General features: G+C 39.3%; 1 protein-coding gene across 1 annotated transcript in view; it reads right to left on the bottom strand.

Annotated features, from left to right (window-relative positions):
* Nucleotides 1-18,607, bottom strand: part of abat (4-aminobutyrate aminotransferase) — a 34,229-nt gene that overhangs the window by 13,163 nt on the left and 2,459 nt on the right. The window contains exons 2-5 of the mRNA XM_014409413.2: nucleotides 7,470-7,612; nucleotides 5,954-6,051; nucleotides 5,833-5,862; nucleotides 541-658 (exon numbers count right to left, since the gene is read on the bottom strand). Of these exons, the coding sequence (XP_014264899.1) occupies nucleotides 541-658; nucleotides 5,833-5,862; nucleotides 5,954-6,051; nucleotides 7,470-7,539 (316 nt within the window). The 5' untranslated portion in view covers nucleotides 7,540-7,612. The remainder of the gene's footprint in view (nucleotides 1-540; nucleotides 659-5,832; nucleotides 5,863-5,953; nucleotides 6,052-7,469; nucleotides 7,613-18,607) is intronic.

Raw genomic sequence — 18,607 nt, 5'->3', positions numbered from 1 at the left:
TTCACACCTAGTGACAATTTTGGATTATCCAATTAACCTATCCCCACAAGCTGCATGTCATTGGACGGTGGGAGGAAGCCGGAGTACCCGGAGAGAACCCACGCAAACACGGGGAGAACATGCAAACTCCACACAGAAAGACCCCGGCCTGATGTTGGAATTGAACTCAGGACCTTCTTGCTGTGCGGCAACAGTGCTAACCACCGTGCCACCGTGCTGCCCGGCTTATATGCAAATTATGTTTTTCATACTAACTTGTCTTAAGTACAAAACCATTGCACTTTACACTGAGTTAACATAGCCTGGCAGAATTTGTGATTTTTTTGGCCATTTTTCAGACAATATAAATTAAAATTCAAAAACGTCTTTCACTCATGGCTCATGGCTGGGTGAAACCATTTATTATCCAACCATAGTGTCTGCCCTTTTTCAATGACAGCTATGCAATATAAAATAACATTTGTTATGATTATAGATTTCATCCCTGTCTCACAATTCAACAATCTAAACTGAAGTTATTACATAAATATCTGTACTAACCAATTGGGATGGAAGAAATCTGAGTGTAGATATCCAGCATGCGGTTCCCATCCACATCCACTAGGTAGTTCCCTTTGCTCTCCTCATAGTTACAGAAAAAGTTGATGGCACCAGTATTCTGGGGAAAAACATGTTATGTATTAAAAACCTCACATGGTACTTACGATTAAGAGTATAAAGATATTCATAAATTATTCTCGAGTCTAAATACAACGCTTTCAAATCCGGGGACCAGGAGGCATACAGTGCTGCCAGGGCCAACCTGAGAAGAGGCATCAAGACTGCCAAGCAGCAGCACAGGAGGCGTATCGAGGCCAGGTTTGAGAACAACACAAACCCAAGGCAGGTCTGGGAGGGCATCAGGGCTATCACGGACTACAAAAGAAGAACACCATCACCCTCAGCCGACAGTTCTACTCTGGCTGAGGATCTAAATCTCTTTTATGCCCGTTTTGACAGGGAGAACACCGACCCTGTCCTGTCCCCTCTCCCCTCAACCGACCCTGCTCCGGTCCTGAGCACTCATGAGCTGAGGCGTGTGTTCCGGAGCATTAACACCAGGAAGGCGGCCGGGCCGGATGGAGTGCTGGGCCGGGTGCTAAAAGACTGTGCTGCGGACCTGGCGGACGTCTTCACCTCTATATATAACACCTCGTTGTCCTGTTCACTGGTACCATCCTGTTTCAAAGCAGCAACCATCGTTCCCATCCCAAAACAGTCAAATGTCACATGTCTGAACGATTTCAGACCTGTGGCACTCACCCCCATTCCCGCCAAATGCCTGGAGAGACTGGTCATTAAACACATCAGAGCTGCTTTTCCACCATCCCTGGACTCGCACCAGTTTGCATACAGGGAGAACCGGTCAACCGAGGATGCGATCGCCACAGTGCTGCACACATTACTGAAGCACTTGGAACACAGGAATACCTATGCACGGCTCCTCTTTGTAGACTACAGCTCGGCTTTTAATACCATCCGGCCATACAAACTACGTCCCAAACTCCACCAACTGGGACTTAACTCCTCTCTGTGCAACTGGATTGTGGACTTCCTCACTAACCGTAGACAGAGTGTCAGAGTGGGTAAGAACACCTCTTCCACCCTTGTGGTCAACACCGGTGCCCCTCAGGGGTGTGTTCTGAGCCCTCTGCTATACACTCTCTTCACCCATGACTGTATTTCCTCCTGCGCGTCCAATCTCATTGTTAAGTTTGCAGATGACACTACAGTGCTCGGACTTATATCCAACAATGATGAGACAAACTATAGGACAGAGGTGCAACAACTAGAGTCATGGTGCCACGACAATAACTTGGTCTTAAACACCAAAAAGACCAAGGAGATCATTGTAGATTTCCGGAAGAGGGGTCATAACAACCATCTGCCTCTCTTCATTGGCAGTGAGGCGGTGGAGAGGGTGAGCAGTTTTAAATTCTTGGGGGTAACTGTGACCGAGGACCTGTCCTGGGGCAACCATATCACCTCAGTTGTACGGAAGGCCCAACAGCGCCTCTACTACCTGAGGAGACTGCGGAGCGCACACATTCCCAGATCTCTGATGTTGAACTTCTACAACTGTGCCATCAGCAGCGTTCTGACGTATGGATTTCTAGTGTGGTTCCCCAGCTGCACCAAGGCCGATCAGCAAGCACTCCAGCGGGTGGTGAAAGAAGGTGGCAGAATTATTGGAACAAGTCTGCCAGAGATCAGTAATATCTTCCCCACTCGCTGTCTGAGGAGGGTGCACAGTATCCTGCGGGACCAACATCACCCTGCGCGCCACCTTTTCCATCTGCTGCCCTCAGGGAGAAGGTACAGGTCTATACAGGCCAGAACATCCAGACTGGCCAACAGCCTGTATCCACAGGCTGTGAGGCTCCTGAACTCTCTGCCCCCCTCTCACGGACAATAACCATATCCAACTTCTTAATAGCAATGAACTGGTCTGCATTGGTGCATCATATCTTTATTCTCTTCCCCCTCCTGCCCCCCCCCCCCCCCCCCTCTTTCTTAAATAGATAACTATCATATCTGATATCATATCTCACAGTACAATAATATTGAATGGGTTGCATTGTTGTATTTTGTCATGTTTCTCAGGTCTTTGTCTGAATTTCTACGAACATTATTGCTAAGGATTGTCTTATTGCATTGGAGTCACACTGGGTTAAATATGTACACTTGGGTTTTAAGGGGTATTTATTATTTTCTTCTTTTTTTTTGGGTTGTATGGAAGCCCCAAACGCAATTTCATTGTTCTTGACAATGACAATAAATAAATAAATACTAAATACTAAATACTAAATATGATAACAAAAAGTCTGTAAAGACAAAAGCAGCAAGTTATTTGCTATAAAAAACAGTGCAGTTTAACAAAACAGCACAGTTTAGCATATGTTTAGAAAATAAATTCAGCCTATTATGGTTCTTGAAGAATCTTATGTTGAAGGTAAACATAACGCCTTCAATTCATTCTGCATTTGTAACCTTTTAACAGTCTTTCTAGCATGCTTCAAAGTTTCCTTGAAAATTATTAATAACTTTATTGTTACTACAATACAAACAATTAGAATAAAATTATATCAAAATCCACACACAAACACCTGCACAATATGAAGACATCACTTGCATAATGCCATCTCTGGTATCACTGAGCTTCAGATACGACAGAAGCACCATATAACCTTAAGAGTGGATGGTGCTAAAAAAAAGAGGGAACAGCATATTGTGCTCCAGGAATTATTTATGTAGTTCACTGACTTAACATACTTACAGACCCAATCTACCAACACACACACAGAAGCATGGCATAGTCATTGTAGCTAGAGAAAAAGTATTACAATTTCAAGAGAATATGTATTACTATCAATTAATATTTAAAGGCAAACATGTTAGAATAAGCTGACAGAGCTCTCGTAGGACATCCTATCTGTATGTCATACTTAGATGCGGTTTTTGCTTATTTTGGCCTGAATACAATGAGCCATTTGAACATTTGAGGTCACCGTTTGTCTGACTGCCTTTCTAAAACATGTCTAGGTTTGTGTGTGTGTTCCACATTTTTGTTTGTAATGCTGAAAAGTTTCATACAATGATGAGTGTAGTTGTTGCCTCAGTGTCACTACATACCTACTAACTACAGTAGAGACCTACTACGGAAGATAAAGTGACTTTTAAAAATGATATACAGTGGGGCAAAAAAGTATTTAGTCAGCCACCGATTGTGCAGGTTCCCCCACTTAAAATGATGACAGAGGTCAGTAATTTGCACCAGAGGTACACTTCAACTGTGAGAGACAGAATGTGAAAAAAAAAAAAATCCATGAATCCACATGGTAGGATTTGTAAAGAATTTATTCGTAAATCAGGGTGGAAAATAAGTATTCGGTCACCTCAAACAAGGAAAATCTCTGGCTCTCACAGACCTGTAACGTCTGCTGTAAGAAGCTTTTCTGTCCCCCACTCGTTACCTGTATGAATGGCACCTGTTTGAACTCATCATCTGTATAAAAGACACCTGTCCACAGCCTCAAACAGTCAGACTCCAAACTCCACCATGGCCAAGACCAAAGAGCTTTCGAAGGACACCAGGAAAAGTATTGTAGACCTGCACCAGACTGGGAAGAGTGAATCTACAATAGGCAAGCAGCTTGGTGTGAAAAAATCAACTGTGGGAGCAATCATCAGAAAATGGAAGACATACAAGACCACTGATAATCTCCCTCGATCTGGGGCTCCACGCAAGATCTCATCCCGTGGGGTCAAAATGATCATGAGAACGGTGAGCAAAGATCCCAGAACCACACGGGGGGACCTGGTGAATGACCTGCAGAGAGCTGGGACCAAAGTAACAAAGGTCACCATCAGTAACACACTACAACGGCAGGGAATCAAATCCCGCAGTGCCAGACGTGTTCCGCTGCTGAAGCCAGTGCATGTCCAGGCCCGTCTGAAGTTTGCCAGAGAGCACATGGATGATACAGCAGAGGATTGGGAGAATGTCATGTGGTCAGATGAAACCAAAGTAGAACTTTTTGGTATAAACTCAACTCGTCGTGTTTGGAGGAAGAAGAATACTGAGTTGCATCCCAAGAACACCATACCTACTGTGAAGCATGGGGGTGGAAACATCATGCTATGGGGCTGTTTTTCTGCCAAGGGGACAGGACGACTGATCCGTGTTAAGGACAGAATGAATGGGGCCATGTATCGTGAGATTTTGAGCCAAAACCTCCTTCCATCAGTGAGAACTTTGAAGATGAAACGAGGCTGGGTCTTCCAACATGACAATGATCCAAAACACACCGCCCGGGCAACAAAGGAGTGGCTCCGTAAGAAGCATTTGAAAGCCCTGGAGTGGCCTAGCCAGTCTCCAGACCTCAACCCCATAGAAAATCTGTGGCGGGAGTTGAAAGTCCGTGTTGCTCGGCGACAGCCCCAAAACATCACTGCTCTCGAGAAGATCTGCATGGAGGAATGGGCCAAAATACCAGCTACTGTGTGTGCAAACCTGGTAAAGACCTATAGTAAACGTTTGACCTCTGTTATTGCCAACAAAGGTTATGTTACAAAGTATTGAGTTGTATTTTTGTTTTTGACCAAATACTTATTTTCCACCCTGATTTACGAATAAATTCTTTACAAATCCTACCATGTGGATTCATGGATTTTTTTTTCACATTCTGTCTCTCACAGTTGAAGTGTACCTCTGGTGCAAATTACTGACCTCTGTCATCATTTTAGGTGGGGGAACTTGCACAATCGGTGGCTGACTAAATACTTTTTTGCCCCACTGTATCATGTTATTAAAATGCAATATACTAAAAAATGTTCAGTTATTAATGTACAAACATAATCAGTGAAATAATTTCCAAAAAAAATATGCAACCCCTGAAAAACACACACACACAAAAAAAGACCAGTTCACCAGTTTCCAATGCCAACTTTTGTTCAATAAATATTTTCTGCATATCCACCAAAAGCAGCCAGCTTGTTATAGCCTGAACATGATTAAAAATTTTGCATATTGAAATTTGTTCAGGTATTTCTTTTAGATTACAAAGTTGCTGAACATCTTGCAAATGTGATGACTGCATAATTTTTGCCAGCTGTTGTAGGAGATCAGTATCCAGAACCAGTATCAACCGAAACAAGGCATTCAGTAAAAACAAATAAATAAACTCATATATAAAAGGATGGAGAAGTACTCTTGTTGTATTTATGCTGTTGTAGACAATCATGCTCAACTGTAAGTAGCAGAAACCACAAATACTAACACACACATCTCACCTGTATTTGTCCCAGTTGTTTCATCAGCTCCTAGAAATAGAAAGAGAGAGAAAAGCTTTTGATTGCAATAAATGTGTCTGTGTGTGTGTGTGTGTGGTGTGGTGTGTGTGTACACCATTACTTGTGATCGTGGACCAGGGACTGTAGTTGTCATGGAGGGTCCATCGTAGTCAAACTCCACCTGTGTCTTTGCTGCTGCTTTGCTGACATATCTGTAACCTTGTGGAGAAACCACAAAAAAGTTCATAAATGTGTGGGTGTGAGGGGTGTAATATTTGGTACTTATTTTGTGGTCATGTCCTGGTGTTTTACATGTGGTGCCAGCCATGATAGAAACAAATAAAGTGCTGGCAACTTTTGCTTCTTTGTTATGATTTTTTAAAGGCAAATATACTCTAATACTGTCCCTAACTATGTCCTCTGTCCTGGATAAGCTCAGGGCAGCTTGGGAGCAAATAAGGAAATTTATATTTTTCCATAGTTATATCTCAAACAACTATACAACAAAATCCATAGTATCTGCCCCGACCGTTACAGTGTCCTCTATCCCGGTAACTCTGACTCACAGTTGAAAAACAAGATAAGCCCAGAAACTAGTTCTTACTGGTTCTGGACAATTTGGGGTCATCTTTACTGAGCTAGCGGTTACAGCAACAAGTTCTGTGAACTGAAATAGCTCATCTCATGGATGACTAGGCTGTTAGTTGATCTACTATCAAACAAGCAAAGATAAGGTTTAAAGCTCATATCAGTGCTCCGCTGGACATTTATACCAACCGTTTATGAAGCAGTTGCAGGTGAACACTTTCTTGAGATAAATTTAGTTGCTCCAAAACACACATTTATATATAGTTAGTCCACACGCTTGGGAACAGCAACACTTTTTTGTGATTTTGCTTCTGCACACAACCAGACTGGAATTAAAATGAACAAAATAAGTCTGTACTTCAATCACATCTTGAAGGGCAGAGCTTCAACTTTAAATCCACAGTTGTTGTAATGCATTAATTATTTATAGCATATTATACAGTCTAGACAGCTTCCTCTTTCACATTGTTTTACTATATAAAACAGCCTTTATGGAGACGCCTGTCACAAATCCAGTTTATCGGATAACGGCAGCTGTCTGTAGACAGATTTTGCCAACGCAATAGTGTCCCATGTGTAGTGAATAATTTACTTGTTACTCAGATTTACAGTAGTATGTCTGGCTTCGTGGTTATGGACAGAAGACCTTTGACACACCACTCAGTCACTCATCTTGGAAAAGCACAAACATGTGTATTGATAAGCACATCCTCCTTCGGTTTAAACATTTACACTGATTACACAATGCTATTCTGCTTTCACTGCTTTACCCATGAGAGGTATTAAAATTGTATTTTCAGATGAGACATTTCAACTAAAAAAAATCATCTGAAAATTCTTAAAGTCACTTTGAAATAAGCAATACATTCCTCACATGTGGAAAAGCTTAGCCTATTAGCTGTGGCACTAATATGGCTGGAAGAATAAGATTAATTTACACAATGGTCCAAACAGTTTTAAGACACTCTCCAACACTGGTAACACATCTTTACCTACCGAATGTTATATCCTGACTAGAAAACAAGGATCTGGTGTAGTGCTAGATTTACCTGAAGCACTGAGCCACACGTTTTTCTGCAGAGAGAAAGCCAGCTGACGACTGATCAAGGAGGTTGCCATGGCAAAAAGCCACAGTCAAAAAGTGTGAGAGACAGGCAAAAACTGTGCTCAGCTTCTAACGTCTCCAAGTCACCTATAAAAACAAAGGAAAGAAAGAGGGAAAGGGGAAGAAGGGGGAAGGGGGGATCAGAGAGAGCAGAGAGGTGCAAAAAAGCAAACAAAAAAAAGCACATTAACTTTATTAAATAAACAAGAATGTGGCATCTGTCACAGCAGAGGAGTCAAAAGTGTAGGTTTTTTACAAAGTCATTCTAGCAGCAAGTCTCATATCTATGCAATCTTGGATTAAATCCTGGGGTATCTTGAAGCCACTATCTAAAAGAATGGAGAGAGAGCCAAAACTCTTTAATTTAATAATCACCAGAACATAAAAACAAACACGGGGTAGAGAATGACCAATCAAAATAATTGCAAATGGCTTCAAATAGTTTGTGATTTTGAACCAAAATGAGGTTTTTCAGTGACTTCACATCCAGTGATGGGTGAGTATTCCCCTTTATCCCTAAACTATGCTTCTTCTGTGGAAACCTGTGAAGCATTCTTTCCACACCCGACCATATTTAACTGAATTCTGTAGGACCCCAGCCTCGCTGTACACATATAAAAGTATTTTTTCCTTCTCCTTACCAAACCCCTCCCACACACAAGTGTTTGTGTCGTTACTTCCAGTGCCACACTCTGCTTGACCTGTCTACAGTGTAACACATTCCAAAGCAATGTGTTACTGTAAACACATTACATTCTTCAGTAAAGTAGTAACATATTACGTATTAAATTTAGTAATTACATTACAGTTACAATTATGTGAATATGAGCTCTTGAGTTGTTTGCACACTACTGGATGGAAAAAAGAAAATCAAATATAAATGTTATTTTTAAGTCAAGCGACAGCACTGGATTCACCGCTGACATCAGGTGAACTCCAGTAAGCCCTGGAAAGTATGCTCAATAATAAGGCTGCAGGTCCAGATGGATTTCCAGCAAAGAATTCTGGCAGCAGTGTTCCACACAATGTTACAGGAAATATAAGAAAATGGCAGACTACCAACAAATATGAATTCTGCCAACGTCTCCTGCTAAAACCAGGCAAAGACCCTGTTCTTCCCACCAGCTATTGTCCGATATCCCTTATCAAGGTTGACATGAAAATAATCTGCAAAGCTCTCTCAAAGAAATTAGAGAAGAAAACCTCCCTCATAATATATCCTGACCAAACTGGTTTCATAAAAGTCATCAACAGATACATGTAGATCACTTAATTTAATAGACTATTCGTGCAGTAAAAACATTGAAACCACAATATTGTCTCTAGATGCAGAAAAAGCGTTTGACAGAGTGAACTGGAAATTTTTATTTACACCTGCCCCTGCGGAGGTCCTTCTAGGGCTCTCATGGTCCACTAGATGTCTGTGGCCTGGATCTCTTCCATGCCTGCTTAATGTCCTGGGGGCTATGGCTACCCAGACCTACTATTAGACAGTGGTGATTTACTGGGAACACTATATTATATTCATATAGTATTATTCAAGGGTGTTTGAGAGTTTGATGATGTTAAAATTTGGGCAAGCCCACTACCAGAAGAACTTTTTGTTAAAATATTTGTTATTTTTTAAGGTAGAGAGTAGCACTTTAACTACTATGACAATAGTATTCTATGATAAAAAGAACTAAGGGTAGAGTGAGGCAAGGGCAGGGATGGCTGTATGCACTTTCTCCTCATTCATCATGTGTTATGTAACACTGTCTGCAGGAACAGGAAAAATCCAGTTATCTGCTTTCACAGGCTAGGAAACCTTGGCGCTTGCACACTGCAAGCACAACATACAAAGACATGCATGCACAGACAGGCGGTTTCTTGGCAACGCCTCATGAACTGGAAAAAACTGGTTTTGATTGTGAAAGTTACACAAGACTGCATCTTCATATGCCAAGGGGGAGAAGAAGTTCACAGTTTGCACTGTAATAAGCTGAAATCTGAACTCAACAGGAATTCAGCAGCACTACTGTCAAATGAAATAGTTAAAATCATATGGACTTTAGTTGTGGATTATTAATTTATGTTGAGGCCCCATTCATAATAATGCTAAGTAAAAGTAATTATGAGAAGTTTTACTTTCCTGGGTTACTGAGACAAACAAACATGTTTAAAGTTGTTCAGAAATATCTCCTTTGAGCACTTGATGCAATCGAGGCTGTTAACAAGTGGTTCAGATGCTCTTTAAACACTGTAACTGTTCATTCACTTTCCTAGTCAAGCGCTGTGCAGGTGTTGTTCACATAAAAGTAAAATACATGACTATCACAGGTTCATGTTGTTCAGTCATTGCTATTTCCCAGTGACAAGAACCAAGTTAAAATGCAACTGACATTACCACCCTGTCACTATGGCAACAGCCCAGGCGCTAAATGAATATAAAGACACATTTGTATGTTTCTTGTTTCCACTGAGTAAGATTACAGAAGTGGGGCATATAATATTTCTCCTCATAATTGACAAATTTTGACAAATTTATGCCATGCAACAATCACTTTAAGTTTAATTAGCATTTGTTGAACATGAAAACCACATTGATCAGATTGATTTTATTTATAAAGCCTCCTTACATATGAAGAATCCCAGATCCAATGAACTCTATGAAACAATCATTTGTTAAAAATTCATGGAAGAATTTTTAACAAACATAAAAACATAAAAAGCCATAAGGGTGTTCTACTTTATTCTGGGGAACAAATGATTTTGTCAGAAAAATTTAATCATAGAACAAGAGTAGCTGGTGTTTGACATGCTGTGACGTCTGCCTTCTGTGTATGCATGTCTGTGTCTGTGTCTGTGCCTGTGTGTGTGTGTGTGTGTGTGTGTGTGTGTGTGTGTGTGTGTGTGTGTGTGTGTGTGTGTGTGTGTGTCAACGATAGGGTTTTAAACCAGTGACCAGTGATCAGTAGAGTGAAGATATTTGCCCTGGTCATTATTTTAAAAACCTGCACAAGCAAACTGGGAAACATATACACTATGTACTGTTGGATGATTTCAACTCTGTGAATATCCATTCATTTTTCTATATAGGTCAATCTATTTTTCCCTTTCTGTATCCAAAATGTAAATTAGCACTAATGTTGTTCAGAGCTTTGGTGGCAGAAACCAGTGTTAATCCTGTTAATGCCGCAGTAATATCAGGTAATGGAAGTGTGAGCAAACCTTTTTGTTTATGCATTTTTTTTTAAAGAATGGGAGTGGTGATTCTATATGAGATATTTTTGGTCCCACTCAGTAGTAAAATTAAAGTTCAATTCAATTTTATTTTATTTATAATAACAACAACAGTCGCCTCGAGGTGCTTAATATTGTAAGGTGAAGACCTTAATTGTTCTACAATAAACCTATAGGAAGGAGTAATATGTGTGCAATAAAATGTGCAGTAAAATCCAAACAAAGTACCAAAACACTGCACAACAAATCAATAAAATTATTTTATAAAAGGCAATGAAAAAAGTTAAACGCTGAGTTATTCAGAGTCAAACGCAGAGGAATAAAATTTAAAAAAAGAGTTTTAAAACAGGCAGTAATTGGGCCATCCTAACATGGGCAATGAGCTCATTCCACAAATTCGGGATAATACCTGAAAAAACTTGTTCATCCAGGTTTTAAGGACTCCTACAGATGGAGTCAGTGGTGCTGATGCATTAAAGGTCTTAAAACTGATCAAATATTCAAAAATGAACAGGAAGCCAGTGGAGGGACAATGGGATGTGTTTATGCTTGTGAGTACCAGTTAAGAGAAAAACTGCAGCATTTTGGATTGACCAAAGAAAACATTGCAACATAAAGTGCATTATAATAGTCCAATTGCATTGTTATCAGAGCATGAAGGAGATGCTCAAAAACTTAAAATAATAATGTGGATTTGGTTCTGGATATTGGACTAAAGTGATAAATGCTTTAATGAAAGAATCTATCTTATCTAGTTTAAAATTACAGTCTTGTTTCACACCAAGGTTTGTTACTGTGAGTTTAGCTGCAGAGGACCAAGTCCAAGAGAGGAGCAGCACAGGCACTGCTGGGTCAGAACATAATGACATCATAAAGCTTTCCATGTTTTCATCCATCTCCCCTAAACCATTACTGGAGTGTTTAAGGGAGACATTTCTTTTTATAGGCATGCGTGCCAGGCACATAGAAATGTGGAAGGCCATCTTTTAAAATTAAAAAAAAAAAAAAATCAATGCCAGGCACTGAAGGTAAAGGGAAAAAAGGATTAGCCAGAGAACTGATCTTTGTGGGACTCCATATGACATAGATCACCAAGATGGTAAGAAGGTTCTATGTGTTAAAAGAACCTAAACCACTCTAAGGCTATACCTTTAAGGCCCACATAGTGTTTTAATGAACCATGAGTGTGGTCTATTGTGTCTAAAGCAGCAGAGCACAAGAAAGTCAAAGTCACTTAAAAAGTAGTAAAAGATCATTAAGAATTAATAAAAATACAGATTTTGTGCTTAAGACGACTTTAAAACCAGTTTGGGAAACATCCAGAAACACAATCTAATGTTTAAGAGTACAGTTTTCTCTTAAATATTTGAAAGAAAAGGGAGCTTCAAAATAGGTTTTTAAATCAGAGAATATACTGCTGGAGTTGTTTGAAATAAGTAGGCATGACATCAAGTGAGACTGCTGTTAATGGTTACCAAGAAGAGAACTCCAGCAGAACCAGCTATCCGTTGTGACTAGCAGGAACCAGCTATGTTAAAAATGAACTCTGCCAAAATTATTTCAAGACTACACCAATGACTCATCCAGGAGGTAACAAAAGAACCCAGAGAAACATCTAAAGAACTAGACGTCTCAGTTGGGTCATAATTTAACAATAAGAAACAGTTCAGTCATCAGCTTAAACCCTGAAGGGTTATGCAGACAATGATCCAAAGGTCACCAGAATGTCCACCTGTGAAGCGTAAGAAAACCCACCAAAAAACAAAACCAAACTGTTCTCCAGAACATCTGAATTATATTTACAGTTTTTGTGTGATTGTTTGTTTGTTTTGCCTAAACCTGCAGCATTTCTGCCCTGTCCTTAAACAAACTGAACTTACTTTGACAACAAATCTGTTGTGTAATCAGCTGTGCGGTGGTACTATTGAATACAGCAGCTAAGAAATCCAAAGCACAGCTACTAACACTGAATGTATCTAATGAAACTGTAAATATATGAAATGTTTTTGTTCTGAGCACCTAAAATACTACATAAGGCTGTGGTATGAATTCTGAAACAGAACAAGGACCTCTATGAATTCTGAAGTCAGTATACACCTACTCACAAAAAGATACATCCTCTGATTAAGGTAAATACCAACTGTCACATCCATGTTAGCATCAACAACAAAGTAAATGTTACTGTTAACTGCACCGCCTCCAAATATCATGTAAATTTGTATTTTAATCTCTGCATGCCGCCACGGTGGTGGTGTACAAAGGATTGTTTTAATACTTGGATGAAAATGCAATCGATGGAGTCTAGTCTAGCGGGCTTAAGACTTTTGCACAGCAATGTATACAATATAGATTATAGCTATGGGCTAGAGTCCCAAGAAACTTAACTTAACATTCTCTGCAGATTCTCTGCTGACACCTTATTCCCTCCTCTGCACCACAAACCATCTCTACCTAGCCTCACTAGCTTTCTCTCCAAAATGCTTGACCTGAGTTGTCCTTCTGATATACCCATTTCTAATCTTGGTCATTCTCAGGGAAATTCTTAGCATCTTCAAATCTGCTACCCCCAGTTCTGCCTCCTGTTATTTTCTTGCCACAGTCTTTAAACCATATATCATAGCATATCTCACTCCCATCTTGTAAACTTTCCCTTTATATCTTGCTGGAATCCCTCTGTCACAAATCATCCCTTACACTTGTCTCCGCCCACTCCATCGTGCCTGAAATCTCCTCTTCATCTCACTTGTGCACTGTCTATAGTTTCACTATGCTAGTATTCTATTTGTAAATCAAGATCTTCAAAGTTCAAAATGTTAACCCATTGAGAGAACAGCTCGACACTATGTTATGTAAAAAAAGGCCAGGCAAACCAACTGTGTTAAGTACTTAAGAAATCAGAGGGCATTAATGTTTGGGGGTTCCAAGTCATTCCATGTCAAATCATCCAAGTCTTCTGCTCAACCTTCTGGTGTGTTAGTCGACTTTCAGACCTCTGCAAGCTCTTTGAACACAAATATCTCAAAGACTCTTAAAGAAAAAAGGCCTTAAATTGGGATCCCCCCACTGACATGACCGCTGTTGCACCGGGAAAACCTCCACCCGCCCCACTCCTGCTAAACAGTTGACAACAGATTTAAGAGCGACAGGACTCGGTGCTGCTGAATCTTTGATTCTATTTATTGTTTGCTGAGTTTTACTTATTTTATATGCTGGAATATGCAGAAAATAGGTTTAAATATTAAACTAATGTCTTAAGTGAAAGACTGCTGCATATAATTTCATATTTGCTTAATGCAAAGTGCATAAAGTTAAAAGATTAAAACTCATAAAACAATTTTTTAAAAGAGACTTTTTCATTTGAGCCAATTTTATATGATGGATTATGCATAAGAAATAGAACTGGGCTGAAAGGTCTATTGCTTTATTACGTATTCAGGTTGTGTATCATGTTTTTTAAAAGTAACTAAGTAATAAGTAACTAATTACTTTTGAAAAAGTAATCAGTAAAGTAACAAGACTGGAGAAGTAATCAGTAAATAGTTATATCCACGCTGCAACACAGTGTGGATATAACTTTCCACACTGTGTGAACTGAATGTAGTTGACTATAGTATGCAAGTGGCAAGTGGAACTGAACAGCAAGATTGACAGGCAAGCAGACTATAAATTTCAAAGAATTACACTACAGAGAACCAGTTTTCTACAAGAACCGGTTCCTGATTCCCATCCGTAGTTTCCAATTGTTTTAAAGGTGCAGCAAACCTAAGCTGAAAAAATAAGCTAATATCCATTCTCCTATTTCCTTCCCAAAGTTCTAGTGTAGAATGTTTAGCTTATTTTAGAGTTTAGAAATGTGTTATCATAGAATGTAGAACTATTGTAGAGACATTGATACTGCCCTTAAAGTAATAAAGGCCTCACTGTGTCGTGAACTTAGGAGTAGATTGTAGGAGGCCTCTCCCCCACTGAGTGGAAATTCCCCAGAGGATGTTTGGGGTGGGGGTCTCAACATTTGTAACTGGATAACTGTGGTCTGGAAGGGAAAGGTTTTATGACCTCTAGGGAGTCACCTACACCCACAGTGTTTTAACTGTCAGGCACACACATCCACACGCACACTCACTCATGTGCACTCACACATACACACAGGTATGCGTACACAGTCACACACGAGCACTCACATAGACACGCGGGAACGCGCACATGTAGGCATTCATGTGCTCGTGCACATAGACACAGACAAAGTTTGCAGCACACCGTAGGGGGTTTTATGATGGGGTCACTTCTATAAAGCTGGCTGTAACTAACAAAGGGGTGAAGATTTTGGAGAGGGACACCGGCCTCGTCTTCCCTTCTAGAAGTGCATGCTTAAATGAAGATAAATGAAGAAGAGTAAATGAAGATGAGTAAAGATGAATAAAGATTTTGTGAAAATGACTACTGAGTCTGGTGCCATCTCTGCATGCTCGAGGAATAAAAGAACCGGGGTAAAACTGATTTCTCAACACTAGCTAAAGCAGTAGCATGAGAATTAAATCCTTAAATGCTTTAAATATTTAGTGCACCTTATAGATGGGGCTGGAGCAGTCTTAAAAAAAAGAAAGAAAGGAAAATCAAGTGGGAGGAAAAAACCCCAAAACTGTCAATGATGATACTGAGCTGTTTAAATTAAGCCTAGTTTCAACTGCATTCTGAGATGATAACAGAGTTTTCATGCTTTCTTAATTAAGGGGTGTAAACAAGAACGTACGCAAACATGTAGTAATGCTAACAATGTCTACATTGCAATTAGGGATGGGGCTAGAAGTTGCCTTGTCTAGGCAACAACAGGGTCTCCTGTATTCACAAAGCTTCCTAATACCAAAATAGCTTCTAGAGATATGAAAGCACACTGAAATGGACTGGACTGAGACCAAATAAGTCCAAAATGATGCATGATTTTAGAAAAAAACAAAAACAAATAAACAATACGGTTTAATATGCAAAATATTCAACCTTAAAAGTTGAGAGGTGCCGTGAAAAAAAAAAAAAAAGAAAGAAAATTATATATATATATATATATATATATATATATATATATATATATATATATATATATATATATTTTTTTTTTTTTTTTTTTTTTTTTTTTTTTTTTTTTTAAATTACAGACTACACAGTGGCTCATTCAGAGGAAGAAATGATGTTGACCTGCTGACTTTATAAACCATTACAAAATCATTACAATTATGTCGTACACTCACAGCTGATTGATAAACCAGCAACCATAAAACCAGACTATATATGACTGCAGAAACAAGCCATAATGCAATCACGCACATGCATTATTACACGCATTGCAATCTATTTTGTGATCTCATTTGAGAGGCAGCGAGCACCTAATGCAGTAACACTTTAGGCTGAAATGAAAGTGATCATCACCATCACCCTCTCCTCTTTGTGTTGTTCATTGAGCCCCTGAGACAATTAGTAAGGTAGCAAAGTTGTTGTTTTCCTGATGGAGCCAGAAACAGAGTTTTTACAGAGTTATGGCTTTCTTTGGAAAACTGTCAGGTTACAAAATCAATATATGAAAAACACAGGCTTTGACATTAAAATGTATTGACTCAAAGAACAGCTACAGCTTCAATCTCTGTTGGGATGCTGAATTGCTTAACTACCCAACAAAACTTTCACAAGCCAATCACAATCCCTTATCCTATTAAATAAAATCAAACTTGCAAAGATGGAACCTTATACCATTTTTAAATCTAAACACAAAGATTATCGCTGTCAACATGAATATCCTCCCCTGCCTTTCATACATCCTTGAATCCTATCGGTAGACATACAGTAAGCGATAATCAGTTTAGCAATTGGGACAAATGGATTATCTGGCAGGGAAAGAAACCTAGAATCAGTTTCAGCGTGTTGCAGCTGGGAAAAGAAAGAAGGGATGGCTCTACCATGCTGAAGAAGCTACTACCTTGCAGCACAATCAATTCCTCTACTTCATTGGTGCTGTGGAGATCAGGGAAATTATTTTACTGCTATTGTTAATAATCATCATCATCATTACGATTGCACTAATAATATAATCTACAGTGTTGATATTGCATTCAGATGTTTAAACTAGAGATGGCACGATACCACTTTTTTATGTCCGATACCGATATCATAAATTTGGATATCTGCCGATACCGATATGAATCCGATATAGTGTGTTTTAATCAACAAAACTGTTTTTTTTAAATATCTTGCTGCATTTTGTATAAGTTCATACTCAAGTTTAAAACAACAACTACACTAAAGCTATTCTGTTATACCTGTATGCAAAAAAACCCCAAAAATAAATAAATAAAAAATAGGGAACCACCCCTCACGCTCCACCTCATGATGCTTAATCGACGTAATCAACCTTAATTTGATGCAGTGTGAAAAAAAAATGCACAGAAATAAATTATTTTTCAATATATTAAAATATTAAATAGATTCAACATCTTTCTTCAACAAAATTGCAGACTGCACAGATGGTACCTTCCCAAAGGAAAAAGTACTATAGCTTACTAGGGTATATATATTAGACTTAATAGTTACTATATACAGTAATGGACTTCTATTCATTTTGCATTAAATTAAAACTTTGGGTGTCAGATAATTATTTATTAAAAGCTAGACATTTTAAATGAGAATAAGAAAGAAAAGTATGTCTTTGTGCCCCCTTTTCCCTGTTAATGCCCTATCGGCCCCCCTGGCTAAACTTTGCTAGATCCGCCCCTGCACAGTTACCAACGTCAGCTACGTAAAAAAAGATCCTCGAGTAGAAAGTAATATTAAATAAATTCTAACAACAGCTTATCAAGCTTAAACGTGCTGCTGTTGTTTATCCGCTGGTTTCCTCTTTCTGGTGCAAAGTGGGCCAAAAGCAAACAAGAGAGACAGACTCACGACAGAAAAGCCGATCAGCTGATCATTAAGCAGTTTCATGATTGAAGTAGCAGCAAGAAGAGGCAGTCGCTCCATATATCCTTTGTTAAGCTTAACGCAGGAATGCTTTACAAACATTCAGAGATGGACTGACACACTTGCTTTACTTCTCTCGGGATAACTTTGTCGGAGATGAAATGCCGGGTTGCTAGCGAAGCTCCAAATGCTATCCAGACCACCAACAGGTCCTGCATGCCACAGCCGCTCTATCACGTGATGCATACTGCTCCGACGTGCTAATGTTCTGAGGTGAGTTAGGGCGTGTTGCAAGTTTTGTGAGGTGCTTTCGTGATATTTAATGGATCGGATTACATTTTTTAATTTTTCTCCGATATCCGATCCAGTAATTTAGGTCAGTATCGGACCGATACCGATACGTAATATCGGATTGGTCCATCTCTAGTTTAAACATATTGGCACCCAATTAGCCTTTATTACAGGTGCAGTTATAACCACTTTAAACTGTTGAGTTGAATCTATAAGCTTAAATGCTTTTGAATGCTTGTTATAATCTTAAGTGTGTATGTGCTGATTTTGTTGATTCTGACTACACTCTGTGCAAAAGTCAGGCTGACAGGAAATTGCAGGTTTGCAGAGCGTGCTTTTACAGAAGTGCAACGGGTGAGATGACAGAGCATTTAAGGACGACACACACACACACACACTCAGTTAGAGAGAATCATTTATAGGTCATTGTTATTGTGGTTTTGAGAGGTTAATCATGTTGACTTGTAACTGCGGGTTGGAGAAGCGGTAGTCAAAAGGTTGACAGGAAACATCTGCCATGAAGATAGAGACAATGTTCCTTTTCAAACTGTGTTAAAAGTCATTGTGGTTTTGAATTGACGTATGCATATATCGTATCTGATGACGCATGAGGGGGCGTCATTAAAT

This window comes from Maylandia zebra, linkage group LG4 (assembly GCF_041146795.1).
Source record: "Maylandia zebra isolate NMK-2024a linkage group LG4, Mzebra_GT3a, whole genome shotgun sequence".
NCBI lineage: Eukaryota > Metazoa > Chordata > Actinopteri > Cichliformes > Cichlidae > Maylandia > Maylandia zebra.
This window is presented reverse-complemented; position numbering and strand designations above follow the sequence as displayed.